At 41.5% G+C, this 16718-nt stretch overlaps 1 protein-coding gene across 1 annotated transcript in view; it reads right to left on the bottom strand.

Annotated features, from left to right (window-relative positions):
• Window positions 1-10338, bottom strand: part of LOC309543329 (uncharacterized protein) — a gene marked incomplete at its 5' end in the record, with an annotated part of 28484 nt that extends 18146 nt beyond the window's left edge. Inside the window, one exon of the mRNA XM_082242792.1 lies at window positions 10299-10338. Coding sequence (XP_082098918.1) covers window positions 10299-10338 — 40 coding nt within the window. The remainder of the gene's footprint in view (window positions 1-10298) is intronic.
• Window positions 10339-16718: the final 6380 nt, after the last annotated feature.

Here is a 16718-nt window from a genome sequence, read left to right as displayed (position 1 = left end):
ACGTCACTTTGCCTGTGAGGGGCTGACTGCCGACGTAGATCGGCGTTAGGCAGTCGGCAAGTGGTTAACAGAGAATTGCGCAGTCATGTGACACTGTAGCCAAATAAAATTTACAAATAGAGCTTTCTTTTGGTGGTATTCCTGTCCAATTTTTATTTTTTGCGCTTTAAACAAAAAAAAAAACGACAATTCTGAAAAAAAATATATATATTTTTCACTTCCTGCTATATAACATTCCCAATACAAAAAAAATTTAAATCACATTTTTTTCATCATTTTAGGCAAATTTGTATTCTGACACATATTTTTGTTAAAAAAATCCCAGTAGGTGTATTTTGATTGGTTTGCGCAAAAGTTATCACATCTACAAACTAGGGGAAAAATGTATGTCATTTTTATTTATTTATTTATTTATTTTTTACTAGTAATGGCGGCGATCATCGATTTTTAGTGGGACTGCAACATTGCGGCGGAGAGATCGGACCCCTAACTGACATTTTTGGGGGGATCAGTGACATTACTCCAGTTATTAGTGCTAAAAAATATGCACTGTTACTGTAATAATGACACTGGCAGGGAAGGGGTTAACTCAGGGGCGATCAAAGGGTTAAATGTATGCATATGAGGTGTATTCTAACTGTGAGGGGGATGGGCTTGTGGAATCAACACAGAGACCTGTGTTCCTAAATAGAAGCAACACATTATTATTATTATACAGGATTTATATAGCGCCAACAGTTTGCGCAGCACTTTACAATGTGAGGGAAGACAATACAGTTACAGTACAGTTCAATACAGGAGGAACTAGAGGGGGCCCTGCTCGTTAGAGCTTACAATCTTATGCACTCTGTATTGATTCCAGAGAGAACAATGGTCTGCCATGTTTACAACAGCACACCGCCATTCTCTCTCCACGGGGAGCGACTGCGGGTGCCCGGCAGCCAGCCCAGTGAATCAGCTTCCCCGCTGTCTAATGGGGGTGCCCCCAGGATTGCTCCCGCAGATCGCCGTACAGGTACGGCGATTCACGCAGCCGAGCCAGCTTGCCATACTATATATGCAGCGGGCGGTCGGCAAGCGGATAAAGAGCTTTGTTTGTTCTAAAAATGACTTTAATATAATTGGTAATGACAAAGTTATTGTTGTTTATGTCCCAATCTGAAATTTCTCTGACCATAGATGATTACATGGAAACAAACAGATTCCTCCATCCCCACAATCGAGGTGGATGGAGGAATCTCCCCTGCTGGGACATTGATTTTTGACAGTGGGACCTGACCAGTGGTGTATTTAGGTTTTGTGCTGCCCTAGGCCTGACTAAACTTGTGCACCCCCTAATTTAAATACGACCCACCGCTTCCTGTAAAGGCCACACCCCTTCCTGTTTAGGACCCACCCCGTCATCTGTAAACCACAGACCATTACCACAGTCTATCAGTGCCCATCAGCATAGCTTCATCAGTTCCCATTAGTTCAGCCTCTTTACTGTCCGTCAGTGCAGGATATCAGTGTGGCCTCATCAGTGGTCACCAGTGCAGCCTTATCAGTGCCCATTAGTACAGCCTTATGTCACGGGTTTAGTAAGATTACTCTTTTAGGATATTTGGACTTGTGTTTGCTGCCACTAATTGTAATTATAGGATTATTTCACTTATTCGTATAATAAATAGGAAGTCCATAGTCATTATACAAATCATGAAATATTTTTTTGCGGCCCCCCCCCTGCAAAGTGCCGCCCTAGGCCTGGGCCTTGTTGGTGCTGTAGCCACTGATCAACAAATGTTTTCCAACATGTCTATTCCACAGAAGTGGATCTAGCAATTGATTTTTGTCAGACAAGGGTTGTCACACACTGAAATTCCGCAGGTCCCTGTTGAACCGTCCGATTTTCTATGGCCATCTTGACCTTCAGTTCCCATGAGAGATGGCCACCAGGAAAGAAACCAAATGGAATTCCCCCAGGGATGCAGAAGTTGATACAATTACAGATGTTTCCTCAATCTACATTTATATAAAAGATTTGGACTCCAGTTTCTACTTTAAGCTTTAGGCAAACCTGGGGCCCTGCAGACCTATAAGCCTTTGTGCTTGCAGGATTAAACTCTTCCAGTTACATTGTGAAGGCATTTCATGGGTTGTGCTCAGCAGGTGAGTTTATAAAGCAGCATGCATACAGTTCTACCTGACTGCCTGGAAAATCTGTAATTTACACAGAGCCATATGGATGATTACCATTCCTATACACTGTAATATGGCTTGTTAGGCATTAACTGTACCTCCATCTGGGAGGACGGGTCCAGTTGCCACTTAGCACACCTGGTTGGATCCAGACACAGAAACAAAATGAATAATATGCCTATGTAATCCTTGTGTTTGGGCGTAATAAGGTGTGAAAAAATAATTGCAATAGCAACCGACAAAAAGAAGACTCAGGCAGGGGTCCTGGCAGTATTGATGAGTCCATTAATTCTTCATCCACTGAAATCAGAATGACTAACTGGACAAATCCATTAGGAGTTAGGCCTTCGTGCTACATACCTGATAGATGGCTGCATTAGTTTTCTTTTTTAAGGCTTTCTTTTACCTCTGTATTTACCTGGTGATCTGGCCAGTAACACACCTCCTGTATTAGAGTGTCCCTACTCTGGATGAAGAAGCACAGGGGGCACCTTTGGACTGCAGCACTGTCAGTCCAAGGGGGAGGGGAGTGTTAGATGTACTAGCAGATTTAGATACACTTACAAATTGGAGCCAGACTCCAGCTCACATGTTATAATCAGTTACAGCAACTTTTTTTTTTTCCTTTTGGGATGAAGGTTTTACATAAATAAAAGCTGATCATTGTAAGCACCCCTGTCAGTGGTAAATGGTTTGCCTCGACTATATATTTGTTACATCTGCAAGGGGGCTTTTGAAAAATAACAAACTTACTGGCACGATCCTTTTATCCTTGTATCCATGTTTTGGATATCCTGCCTGTCCGGCCCGCACAGCTTTATGTTCTTTGTATGTAGGTGAAACTGCACCTTGCTTTTCAATCCTTTTAAAAAACGGAGAGCACTAGATCTTGTCCTCTATCTTCCCTTTGATTCATACCGAGAATTATCAGGGGTGTATGGAAAGAATGTGATAATCGTCACCTTTTGGATCTATTTACGTTTACCGAAACAGGATTGCCTTTTATCCCCAGAGGGGAACTCTTGGTTCTGATCCGCTGGTGACACAGGGGTCAGAACAGGAGGTGAACGGCCATCCTTTTAAGGTGGAGGAGAGCACAAGCACTTATTTGGGAAGAAATTTATCAGCACTTTTCATTACTGGGTGTATTTTTTCACTGTTTGTTATATTGCACACAATTTTGGAACAGTCATTGTGGAATTTTGATCGGTCACATATCCTATGTACTATTGAGTGTCACATATTACCCTTTTTTACTTTATGCACGTACACAATATTTTAATATAAGTGGCACAGCACTGTTATCAGTTGAGTTTTGTTATTTTATGCAGTGAAAGCATTTTGGAGTGATTGCAGCCTTGTTTAGTATTTTGATTTTTGCCCCTTTCACATGGGCTTTCCAATCCGGTCCGCCTGTCAGGCAGACCGATCGGATGCTCCATGCACCCCTATGGAGCAGCGGATGTCAGAGGTGACATGTCCACTGACACCCGCTGCTATCTGATCCGATCCTGTCTGTGAAATCCGGACAGATGGAAACCTCGCTGACGTAGTTACTGGTGTGACGTAACGCGTACGGGGGCGGAGCCAGCGCACGGAAGCCGCATCCCAGCCGAATATGAAGAGATCATTGCAGCCCACACTGCTTAAGTGCCCTTTGATGTGAGTTTTATTTTATGTGTCCTCGTTAATAATAAAATATACAGAGAGCACTAGGAGTATCCTTCCCTTTGTTTTTATGCACCACTATTGATTGTGTCCTGCTCCCTTGAGCTCCTAAGAGGAAGGTCGAAGAAGACAAAGCACTGATAGTTTCAGCTGGAAATCCTGTCAGAGATCCTGCATCCTTTAGCCTTGGAGGAGGAAGGAGGTGTATGGCATTATTGAATGCTAAAGCTTGTCAGACTCATTGTGATATATGGGTCAGACATTAAGGTGAGCTGCTACTGAGCACAGTATCGCACAGATCACCAGGGTGTGGAGTGAGCACCAGCACTTTATATTTATTCAGCACTGAAAACCCATTTATTTATTCATATTTGATATTCAATAAACATATTAAAAAAATACTTTTTTGATTATTTATTGGACTTTTTTAGTGCACTATTTCACTTTATTTATTCACCATCTATTACTTATTTATTTGTGTTATTTATGATCATTGATTGATTGGCGCTGCATTTTACTTATTTGATATTATTTGGGTGTAGTGAAAGCACTGAATGTAAGCAGCCATCTGATTATGACTATTTAAAATTTTGCTTTGTGGATTGCGCTGATTATTTTCCCTGTTTTTTGCATCCTATTTTCCATCTGTCTGGAGGATCGGATAAGATCGGATGAGAACGGACAGGCGGTCCGTTCTCATCCGATCTCCCATAGAGGAGAGAGGGGCTCTGACAGCTCCGTCTCTGGATGATCCAACCACCAAAAGCCCTTTGTTATAAAAGAGTGTTCCAGAAACATGACTGACCATTAAACTGAATATGCATGCTTACTTGTTCAGTCGATGTCCACAGCATCAGCCTTATTTCAAAGAAACAGTTGTGTGATCGTCCTTCCCCAAATAATCAGTTGGGCACATGCAGAAAGGATTGTGATTTTCATGGACGTTTTTTCACTAGTCTAATTTTTCATTTGCCATCTCATGTTTATGGCTAGCCTAAAGCTGCCATACATACTGTAATATAATCTGATTGCACAATCTCCTTTAGATTTACAACTTTGTAATATGGAGATAAACCCAAACAATCCATTCAATGTGTATCTAGTCAGGCAGGACCTTGTACTACAAAGATGATGGTAGATCTATAGGAGATTGTACAGTCAGAATATATAGTGTATAGTCAGCTTTAGCCTGGGTTCACACTGCTGCGGTGCAGATCCTGCATGTAATTCGCACAGGAATCGCAGCACATTCCTGTGCGAATTACATGCAGTGTCTGGGGTGCGATTTGAGCCATGGATTCGTATAGCTAAAATCGCACCGCATTTAAGCCAAACTAGTGCAAGACCCTTTTGTGAGCAGCTCATTTGTGATATCACCAAATCTCACTCCATTACTTCTAAATGTTTTCTATACTATTGCAAACCTTCACTTCTTGAGTAGGGATTGACTGATTATTGGCAATGCCGATATGCACTTTCCCTGATATATCCCTGATATATCGGAATCGGCCCCTGAGGGGAAAGTGCTGTACCGGAGGGATGCCTGGCGCTAGAGGTATCACCCCAGTACCGGCGTCCATAGACGGCATAGACGGTCGGCTGTCTTAATGACAACCGATGCAGCTGAGAAGCCACTCGGCTGTCATTACAAGGAGCCGGAGGAGACGTCTCCCGCCTTCCGCGGCTCGCCCGGGTCTCCCGTCCCACCGGGAGACCCGGGCATCCTACCTCCACGGCCAGCGAAGAGAAGACCCGATCAAAGCCACATTCGGCTCTGATCGGGTCTCCATGTAAAAACCCGGAAGTGATGTCATGCAGGATTAAAAAAAACGACAGCATTCAAAACAGCCAAACTTGGCGTTTTGAATGCTTTTAAGTGCAGAGGAGGGGTTTGGGGTCTTTTAAACCCACAAATCCCTCCACAACTATACCTGTGAAAAAAAAAATAAGAAAAAATTATTTTTTTTAAATGTCCGAAAATATCAGCTAATATCGGCCGATACCGATATCTGATGACCAACATATCGGTATCAGTATCGGCACTAAAAAAACTATATCGGTCGATCACTATTTTTGAGTTCATACCAGAAAATTGGGAGAATACTTTCCTGTGCTAGGAAAAGATGGTATGCTTCAAATAGAACCTGCCCCGTGGGACATTCCATGAGACACGGGTGACACTAGACAAACTGCAAAATGGGAGGATTTTCCTAGTGAAAGAAGGATACTAATGCCTTGTACACACTATCAGATAATCGGACGACTTATCGTTTGCATTTTATTGCATGATACTAGTATCGAATTCATCAATGCGTACTAAGCGTATGATTTTTTTTCTTAGGATTCTGGAAAAGCTTCCTGGTTGCATAGCTACGTATCAGATAGTGCAAAACAAAAACAATGGCAGCCAGGCTTTTTCCGGGTTATTTTCCTGTTTCTGATCATGTGCCGTCTTTGTCTATTGATTTTTAGCGAACACATACTCTACTGATTAAATGATTGTCGTTCGCTAGGCTATTGTACGACAAAAGTTTTTGTGTCTGTCCCTTCAGATTTTATTGAACGAAATGTCGTGATCGGCTGTGGAAAGCTGTGTACTAACGATCAGATTATTGTGCGATCAATTAAAAAGCGATTTTTTTCGTACGATTATCTGATTGTGTGTACGAAGCATAAGTGTGCCAGATATTACCCAGTGATCTATATGCTGAGCTATTATTGCAGTATTCAACTAAGTGTCCTGTATTAGCATTGACAAAGGCCACTAATGCCTTGTACACATGATCAGAAAATTGGATGAAAAATACCACTTTCAAAGCAATCGTACGATAATCCTTTTGTTAGTACACAGCTTTCGAGCTTTCCAGGACAATTTAAGTGGAATTATCTGAAGGGACGAACAGTTTTAGTTTAATCAGTACAGTATTCATCTGTGTGACCAAGATCACGCATGATTAGAAACTAAAGAATACATTACAATAAAATACAACACATTACATCACTTTTGAAGTTGTTTTCTGTCGTATGAGTATTTTCATAGCTTTAGTAATTTCTTCATTTTCAGCAAGGAGCATGCAAAAAAAAAAAGACGGACAATCATTCGTCCAATATGCTCATCGTGTGTATAAGGCTAAAGGTAGCAATAAAGTTGCTGATTAAAAAACATGCTCTAGATAAATCACGTCAGCGTGTAGTCGGACAATTCTGGTACCCTAATGCCCCATACACACGTGCAGATTATCTGCAGACTTTTGTCTGCAGACTTACCAAAACCATATAATATGAGGTCAAACCTAAACACTTTCAATTTGTATGCAATCCGGCAGGCCCTTGCACTACATAGAAAAGGTAAATCTGAAGACAAAAGTCTGCAGATAATCTGCACGTGTGTATGGGGCATAAGGCTCCATGCACACTGGACTTAAAACATTGCCAGTTCCATTGGCAGAAAAAAAAACGCTCATAGAGAAAGTTTCGTGTACATAGTTTAGGAGAGTTTTGTGTTTTTTTTTTTTTTTTTTGCCAGAAAGCAAAACCTGATGTTTTTTTTTTGTTCTGCCTTTAAACGTTTAGCTTAAAATATGCCTCTAAACGTCCTAATGTGCACGGACACATAGGAGATAACATTGAGCTGCTTCTAGAGGCAGAATACAAAGCTCCTGTAGTAGCAGCGATTTTTAAGCCAGTGTGCATGGAGCCTAAAAGCGTCTATAATTCAAATCATCACAACTACCTACAGTCCCCAACAATTTACTAAAAAATGTAGTTAATTTATTGAACATGCCACTAATACATTAGATATACAGTATATCATACACAATCTTCATCCACATTCTCCCAAATAAGTGAACTGTGAAATGTGTGCAATGAATTCATTGTGATCCTTAAAGTGGTTCTAAATACATAACGTTTTTTAGAATGCATGAAGGTAAAAAAAATTCCTGTGCAGAAGCCCCCCTCAGCCCCCCTAATACCTGAGCCCATCGTGATCCAGAAATGTGCATGAGAGCATCCGCTCTCTGGGGACTCTCACTCCTCATTGGCTGAGGCAGCAGTGGGAACCATTGGATTCCTGTTGCTGTCGATCACAGCCAGTGAGCCAATGAGGAGAGGGGGTGGGCCTGAGCAGCGGGTCTGTGTGTGAACAGATGCAGGGAGTTGTGGCTTGGATGAGATGCCCCCATTGCAAGCTGCTTGCTGTGGGGGCACTCAACAGGAGGGCGGAGCCAGGAGAGTCTGCAAAGAACCCAAGAAGAGGAGGATCTGGGCTGCTCTCTGCAAAACCAACTGCGCAGAGCATGTAAGTATAACATGTTTGCTATTTAAAATATCACTTTAAGGCTCACCTTCCCATCCACCAAATTACATGGTCAGCAAAAGGTTAATAAATTACTTATAGATGATTTTATCTATAGACTCTTTTAGGATACTGGGATCGTCCTCTTGGTGTGATAAAGCTAGAGTAATGGCGCTTTTCCACTGCATGGTACGGCTCGGTTTGGCACTTTTCCATTGCATGGTACCGCATGGTACGTGTTAGAACGGTTCAGTACGGTTTGGTACAGCAGCGCTTTTTCACTACTTGGTACGGCTCGTTGCGGCTCGCTTAAACAGTACCACCTTGGTTGGGGTTCCAAGCGGGCCCTACCGATACCATATCCCACAATCCTTTGCATGCAGCCTTGATTCTTTGTCACTACTAGCCACTGATTGGTCAGAGAATAGTTGTAATCCCACCCACTTACTACTTTAGTGGAAAAGCAAACCGAGCCAAGTAGAGCCTATACAGCCTATACAGTGCTGAAACGTGCCAACTCGTACCACGCAGTGGAAAAGCAAACTGAGCCGAGCTGGGCCAAGCAGTGCCTAGTGGAGCCGAGCCAGTATTTGCAGTGGAAAAGTGCCATAAGTAGTAGGTACATAGGAGGAATTAACAAGCAAAAAATTGGGGGAGCAAACCCTGAACATGTATATCTAAAGCCGGTGCAGCTATGGACCAAGCAACATGTATATTAAAAAAGAATAGCGCAACCATGCAAAAGAAATAGGAGGAATTAGACAGCATGGTGTGCACTACACATATACTACAGTATGCATACATTTATAACAGAATGTTGGGTGGTATTTGATGCTTAGTTGATTATCCAGATACAACAGTTTAGCAGACCATTATTGCAGGCTCTCTGGATATGAGAGGTGTCACGTTTCTCTGTCTGGAGTGACATCATAAAGTGTCCAGACACAGGCTGAGCTATGTGCAGGGTGTCACAGATGGGGGAGGTTTAGGAACAATGCTGCAGCTCTACATATGGCTTGTCTGCATCTGTCTCTAGTGATCTGTGACCCCTTCATTATGGCTAGGAACAAGACGTGCAGCTTCACCCACGAGCACTCTATTTACCTTTGTCTCTTAAACTGATTATATCCAATACCTAATTATTTATTTCTTATCTATAAATATACAGATGTTTTGCAATAGGTATTATTTATGACCTCATGTCAACTTGCAGTGCCCTTTCCTGAACAAAGCCTGACAAATACATCTATAAAAATACATCTATATATATACATAAAAATACATCTATAAAAATTGGAATCACGGGAATACTAGCCATACACTATACAATCACCTTTATATTGTAAAGCGCTTTGCAAACTGTTGGCACTATATAAATCCTGTATTGTGATCTCCTTAAGATCTGCATCAACTATGTAGGGCAGGAGCCAGCCTGATCAGATACAAATTGAATGGATTGTTAATTATTATTATTATACAGGATTTATATAGCGCCATCAGTTTGCGCAGCGCTTTACAATGTGAGGGAAGACAATACAGTTACAGTACAATTCAATACAGGAGGAACTAGAGGGCCCTGTTTGTTAGAGCTTACAATCTAATGTTTCTTCTTATATTAGTAGTGTTGGTTACATCTAAAGATTTAGAAAATTAATTAAAAACTCTAAAGAGAAAATTGAATGGAGATTGTACAACCTGATTGTACAGTGTTTGGGCAGTGTAGGGATCAGCACATATATTGATAGGCATCAATTAACCCTCTACCCCTTATTTTACATGCTGAGAATCAAATATCAGCTAAAAAGTTTTTTGTTAGTTGAGTTTGTTATTTATTTTTTACAATTTTTTTTGCTTGCAGAGAGAGTACACCATTACATACATATGTTACTTTTTCAAATATTGTGGTTTTATATGAGTAGAGTATCACTATGGAGTAAACATTAAACAGCTCTCTACTATACAACAAATAAATACATTGTATGAATACAAAGCACAATATTTCCCTTTTCTAAAAGTATTTGTATCAGTTTGAGGACTAGCCAACACATGTACAGTACATTCTATTGCATAGTGTGCTTTTTTAGGTGTCAGTTTGGAAGTAGAGTACTGACCTGCACACAAGTTTGCTGGAATTGGTAGAGTAGAGGACACTTACCTAGCAGCAGTAGGACTCCCAGTCCAGGTTTGCCTTTCATTTCCACATTGGATTTGTTGGGAGGATATTGGAGTGGGTAGGAATAAGGCACACGACCAGCCTTCTGTGCTGCTGCTACACATCTATTTAGTGGAAGGTCCTTTGTACAATGAATGGGACTGGGGCTCTGCTCCACCTCCAACACTGGAGGCTTAACTCTTTCTTCTGGATGGGGAATGTGCTTTCTTAGATGGGGGAAGTCTTTTATCACATCTCCATCTGAGTGTAAATAAACATGCTGATAATACTGGCTGTCCTGTACACTCCCTCAACTCAACAAAACCATGACTTGTTCAAATGTATTACCATTATTCGTTCAGTTTTATTATTTATTGTATTTATTTATCACAGGTATTTATATAGTGCTCACAATTTACACAATACTTTACACATTGTACATTCGCATCATAGACGTGTAGAAAGAGCGCTACCCGAAATACAATCTAAGTGCCAATCTCATATACATCAATACCTTAAATGCTTAAACATGCTATTAAATTGTCAAACACATACGTTATATGCATCAGATATCCATATAAATGTCTGTGTTTATCAATCTTCCTATATACACTGCTCAAAAAAATGAAAGGAACACTTTTAATCCGAGTATAGCATCAAGTCAATTAAACTCATGGGATATTGAGCTGGTCAGTTAACCTCCCTGGCGGTATTATTCTTTTGGATTTTAGGTGCTGAAAGCGGTATCATTATTTTGCATGTAATTCTTGTGAATGAGCAGCCCAAACCAACTGTATACATTATATATATATATATATATATAATGTATACAGTTGGATTGGGCTGCTCATTCCCAAGTATTACGTTACGTATATATATATATATATATATATATATATGTATATATATATATATATATACATATATACATATATATACACACATATATATATATATACATATATATATATACATATATATATATATATATATACATATATATATATATATATATATATATATATATATATATATACATATATATATATATATATATATATACATATATATATGTATATATATATATATATATATATATATATACATATATATATGTATATATATGTATATATACATATATATATATATGTGTATATATATATATATATATATATATATATATATATATATATATATATGTGTATGTATATGTATATATATATATATATATATATATATATATATATATATATGTGTTTGTGTGTATATATATATATATATATATATGTATATATATACGTATATATATATATATATATATATTTTTTTTTTTTTTTTTTATATATGTATATATATTTACATAAAAAGTACAGTAAGACTGCAGGAAATGGTACTGGGGGGCAATGTAATGTGAATTTATTTTATTTTGAATGGTATCAGTGTGTTTGGTGTGTTTTTACATTTGAATTTGTCGCCAGTTCCACCCCCCGGCGAATGTCACGTCGCAGGAGACGGAAGCCGGGGCACGGAGACGATCGGGAGGAAGATCCGCCGTGAGACACCGCCGAGACACATCGCTGGATCCCGGTGACAAGGTAAGAAACCTCTTTTACAGGATCCAGTGATGCTTCTGGCGGTACCCCGAGTGTGGCTCGGGGTTACCGCTTTTGGCTCTGAAATTTAACCCAGAGCCATGCTCGGGAATACCGCTAAGAATGTTAAGTTGCAGAGGGGGTTGTTTATCAGTTTCAGCTGCTTCGGTGTTAATAAAATTGACAACAGAGGCATTAGATTGGCAACAACCAGATGACCTCCAAAACAGAAATGGTTTTACAGATGGAGGCAACTGAATTTTTTTTTTCCTAATCATCCTTTCTGACTGTTTTTCACTAGTTTTGCATTTGGCTAGGGTCAGTGTCACTACTGGTAGCATGAGGCGATACGCGGACCCTATAGAGGTTGCAGAGGCAGTCCAACTCCTTCAGGATTGCACATTAATACGTGCCATTGCCAGAAGGTTTACTGTGTCTCCCACCACAGTCTCAAGAGCATGGAGGAGATTCTACAGGCAGTTACTCTAGGAGAGCTGGACAGGAACAAAGAAGGTCCTTAACCCATCAGCAGGACCGCTATCTGCTCCTTTGTGCAAGGAGGAACAGGATGAGCACTGCCAGAGCCCTACAAAATTACCTCCAGCAGGCCACTGGTGTGAATGTCTCTGACCAAAAAATAAGAAACAGACTTCATGAGGGTGCCCTAAGGGACCAACGTCCTCTAGTGGGCCCTGTGCTCACTGCCCGGAACCGTAAAGCTCAGTTGGCATCCTGTGCTTTTCACAGATGAGAGCAGGTTCACCCTGAGCACATGTGACAGATGTGAAAGGGTCTGGAGAAGCCGTGGTGAAAGTTAAGCTGCCTGTAACATTGTTCAGCGTGACCAGTTTGTTTGTGGGTCAGTGATGGGTTTCTTCTGGTGCACAACAATGCCTGGCTTCATGTGGTGAGAGTATGCAGCCAGTTCCTGGAGGATGGAGGAATTGATACCATTAAATGGCCCCCACAATCGCCTGACCTAAATCCAATAGAACACCCCTGGGACATTATGTTTCGGTCCATCTGATGCCGCCAGGTTGCACCTTAGTCTGTTTAGGAGCTCAGTGATGCCCCGGGCCAGATCTGGGAGGAAATACCCCAGAACACCATCCGTCGTCTCATTAGGAGCATGCCCCGACATTGTCAGGCATGCATACAAGCACATGGGGGCCATATCACCTACTGAGTACCATTTTGAGTTGCTGCAAAGAAATTTCAGCAAAATGGACTAGCCTGCTGCATCATTTTTTCACTTTGATATTCGGGGTATCTTCGAAATCAGCCCCCTGTAGGTTGATAATTTTCATTTCCATCAAACTATTGGCGCTTTTCCACTGCATGGAACCGAACGGTTCAGCTCGCTTTTGTGCTTTTCCACTGTTGGTACCGCATGGTATGGTGTAGGAACGGTTCGGTGCGGTGCGGTACGGCGGCGCTTTTCCACTGCATGGAACCGAACGGTACGGCTCTCAAAAACAGTACCACCTAGATTGTGGTTCCAAGAGGTACCATACCCGGTACCATATTCCACAATCCTTTGCATGCAGTCACTACTAGCCACTGATTGGTCAGAGAATCCCACCCACCCCATTGTTATACCACCCACTTAACTTTAGTACTACTTTAGTGGAAAAGCAAACCATACCGTACCGTACCGTACCGTACCGAACCGTTCCAACACCGTACCATGCGGTACCAGCAGTGGAAAAGCAAACCGGGCCAAGCAGGGCCGAGTAGAGCCGAGCCAGTACTTGCAGTGGAAAAGTGCCATATGTGACATCCTTTCATTCCTAAAACATTACCCAGTCCATATCAGTATAGATAACCAGCATTATATTTTTCCCTACTGAGATCTGATGTGTTTTCAAAGTGTTCCTTTGAGTAGTGTATATAATTAAACTTCCATCGTGAAGAAAAGTGCCAAGTGCTGTAAACCAGTGGTCCTCAACTCCAGTCCTCGGGGCCCAGTAACAGGCCAGATTTTAAGTATTACCTTGGGGAGATGCAGACTAGAATACTGCAATCACTGAGCAGCAAATGAGATCACCTGTGATGTAATTTAGTTATCTTGCAAACCTGGCCTGTTAGTGGGCCCTGAGGACCGGAGTTGAGGACCACTGCTGTAAACATACATCCACCGGCCACTTCATTAGGTACACCTGTGCAATTGCTTGGTAATACAAATTGCTAATCAGCCAATCACATGGCGGCAATTCAATGCATTAGACATCTAGTCGTTGTGAAGACGACTTGCTGAAGTTGAAACCTAGCATCAGAATGTGGAAGAAAGGGGATTTAAGTTACTTTGAACATGTGCCTAACAGGCTGGTTTGAGTATTTCAAAAACTGCTGATCTACGGGGATTTTCATGCACAATCATCTCTAGGGTTTACAGAGAATGGTCTCAAAAAAAGAAAATATCCACTGAGTAGCAGTTGCTTGGAGGAACATGCCTTGTTGATGTCAGAGGTCAGAGGTGAATGGGCAGACTAGTTTGAGATGATAGAAAGGCAACAGTAACTCAAATAACTTGTTACAACCAAGGTATACAACAGATCAAACCTTGAAGTAGATGGGCTAAAGCAGCAGAAGACAACACCAGGTGCAACTCCTGTCAGCTAAGAACAGGAAACTGAGGCTACAATTCACACAGGCTCACTAAAATTGGACAATAGAAGATTGAAAAAACATTGCCTGGTCTGATGAGTCTCGCTTTTAGCTGCGACATTCAGATGATAGAGTCAGAATTCAGTGTAAACAACATGAAAGCATGGATCCATCCTGCCTTGTAGCAACGGTTCAGGCTGGTGGTGATGGCTTAATGGTGTGGCTCTGAGGAAGAGGCTAAGCCTCGAAACGCGTCAGCCGTCATCTCAACAGGACTATGGACATGGACTATTCCTGATACACAAGCGATTGAGTCTGATATGATCATTTTTAACTTCTGTTTGTGAGTAGCCATTTTTATGATTTATTAATAAAGCCATACTATTGAGGATAATGCGCTAGGTCGGTGCGCTCTTCTTTGTTTTCTTGTGTTTGTAGTACTGTTGGACTACCCCAGTCCTTTTGGGCAGCAAGACTCTAGCCATCCGAGATGCCATATGTGAGTCCCGTGGGAAGTGTGGTCGGGGAGCTTGGATTCTAAGCGCAGGATAAAGGTGGCATCACCATATTGTTTTGTAACACTACGGCCTACCTGAGTATTGTTGCTGACCATGTACCTCCCTTTATGACTACTACTACTATCTTCTGATGGCTACTTCCAGCAGGATAATGCACCATGTCACAAAGCTCAAATCATCTCACCACTGGTTTCTTGAACATGACAATGAGGTCACTGTACTCCAATGGCCTCCACAGTCACCAGATCTTAATCCAATACAGCACCTTTGGGTTGTGGTGGAATGGGAGATTCGCTTCTTGGATGTGCAGCCGACAAATCTGCAGTAACTGCGTGATGCTATCATGTCAATATGGATTAAAACCTCTGAGGAATGTTTCCAACACCTTGTTGAATTTGTGCCATGAAGAATTAGGGCAGTTCTGAAGGCAAAAGGGCGTCCAACCCGGTAATAGCAAGGTGTACCTAATAAAGTGGCCAGTGAGTATATATTCAGTGCAGTCTGTGCTCCCCTCCTGTGTGCCCGCTCACTCACTGCTATGGACCCCCATGATAGGAGTCATTCATAACTAATACTGATCATTGTATTCTGATGGCTGGGAAGTCTCCCTTCTGTCAGAATACAATGCCACAGTGGAAGTGACCCCCCCCCCCCCCCTCATCCCCATCAAGTGTGTGGATAGGGGAATTTGATAATTTTCTTTGTTCAACCTAGGGGTTGAACCAAAAAAAGAAAAAAAAAAAGAAAGATCCATGTATGGTCTGCTTTACAATTTACAAAAGTGACGCTGAACTCTGGGTTTAACCACTTTACCGCTGCTCACTAGAGCTCTACTGCGGCAAAGTGGATCGTTATCGTCTGGCGACGTAGACCTACGTCGCCAGACACTGCCCCTTCTCGGCGGGGCGCTTGCGCCGCCGGAGGCTCGCTCCCGCTGTATTCAGTCACAGCGGGAGTCATGCCAGGGGAGGAGCAGCGGCGATTGCCGCTGCTCTTCCCCGATCGTCGGTGAATTGAGTGTGGAGACCCGCCCGCTTGTGTAAACAAAGCAGGCGGATCTCCTAAGTGACAGGCAGGGTCAGACTGCAGGGTTCAGCATAGCTGAACCTGCGATCTGTCCCTGTGTCACATAGTCCCCTCCCCCCACACATGTCAGTAAGCACCAGGCATACATTAACCCCTCCCTCTCCAATAAAATTAACCCCTTCCCTGCCAGTGTCATTTTTACAGTAACAGTTCATATGTATAGCACTGATTACTGCAATAATGTCACTGGTAACCCCAAAAGTGTAAAAAATGTCAGTCAAGGGTCCGATCTGTCCGCCGCAATGTCGCAGTCCCGCAAAAAAAATCGCAGATCGCCGCCATTACTCGTTTAAAAAAAAAACACCAAAAACGACAGAAATCTTTCCCTTAGTTAGTAAATGCAATAACTTTTGCGCAAACCAATCAAAATACGCTTATTTTGATTTTTTTTTACCAAAAATATGTAGCAGAAAACAAATTGGCCTAAAATGATAAAAAAATTTGATTTTTACATTGTTTTGGGGGGGAATTTCATATAAAAAAAATTTGAAAAATATTGTTATTTTTTCAAAATTTTAGCTCTTTTTTTGTTTATAGCGCAAAAAGTAAAAATCGCACAGGTGATCAAATACCACCAAAAGAAAGCTCTGTTTGTGGGAAAAAATGGATGTAAATTTTGT

This window comes from Pelophylax lessonae, assembly GCF_965119305.1.
Source record: "Pelophylax lessonae genome assembly, chromosome: 1".
Lineage (NCBI taxonomy): Eukaryota > Metazoa > Chordata > Amphibia > Anura > Ranidae > Pelophylax > Pelophylax lessonae.
The sequence above is the reverse complement of the archived record's forward strand: the minus strand, read 5'-3'. Positions and strand labels throughout refer to the sequence as shown.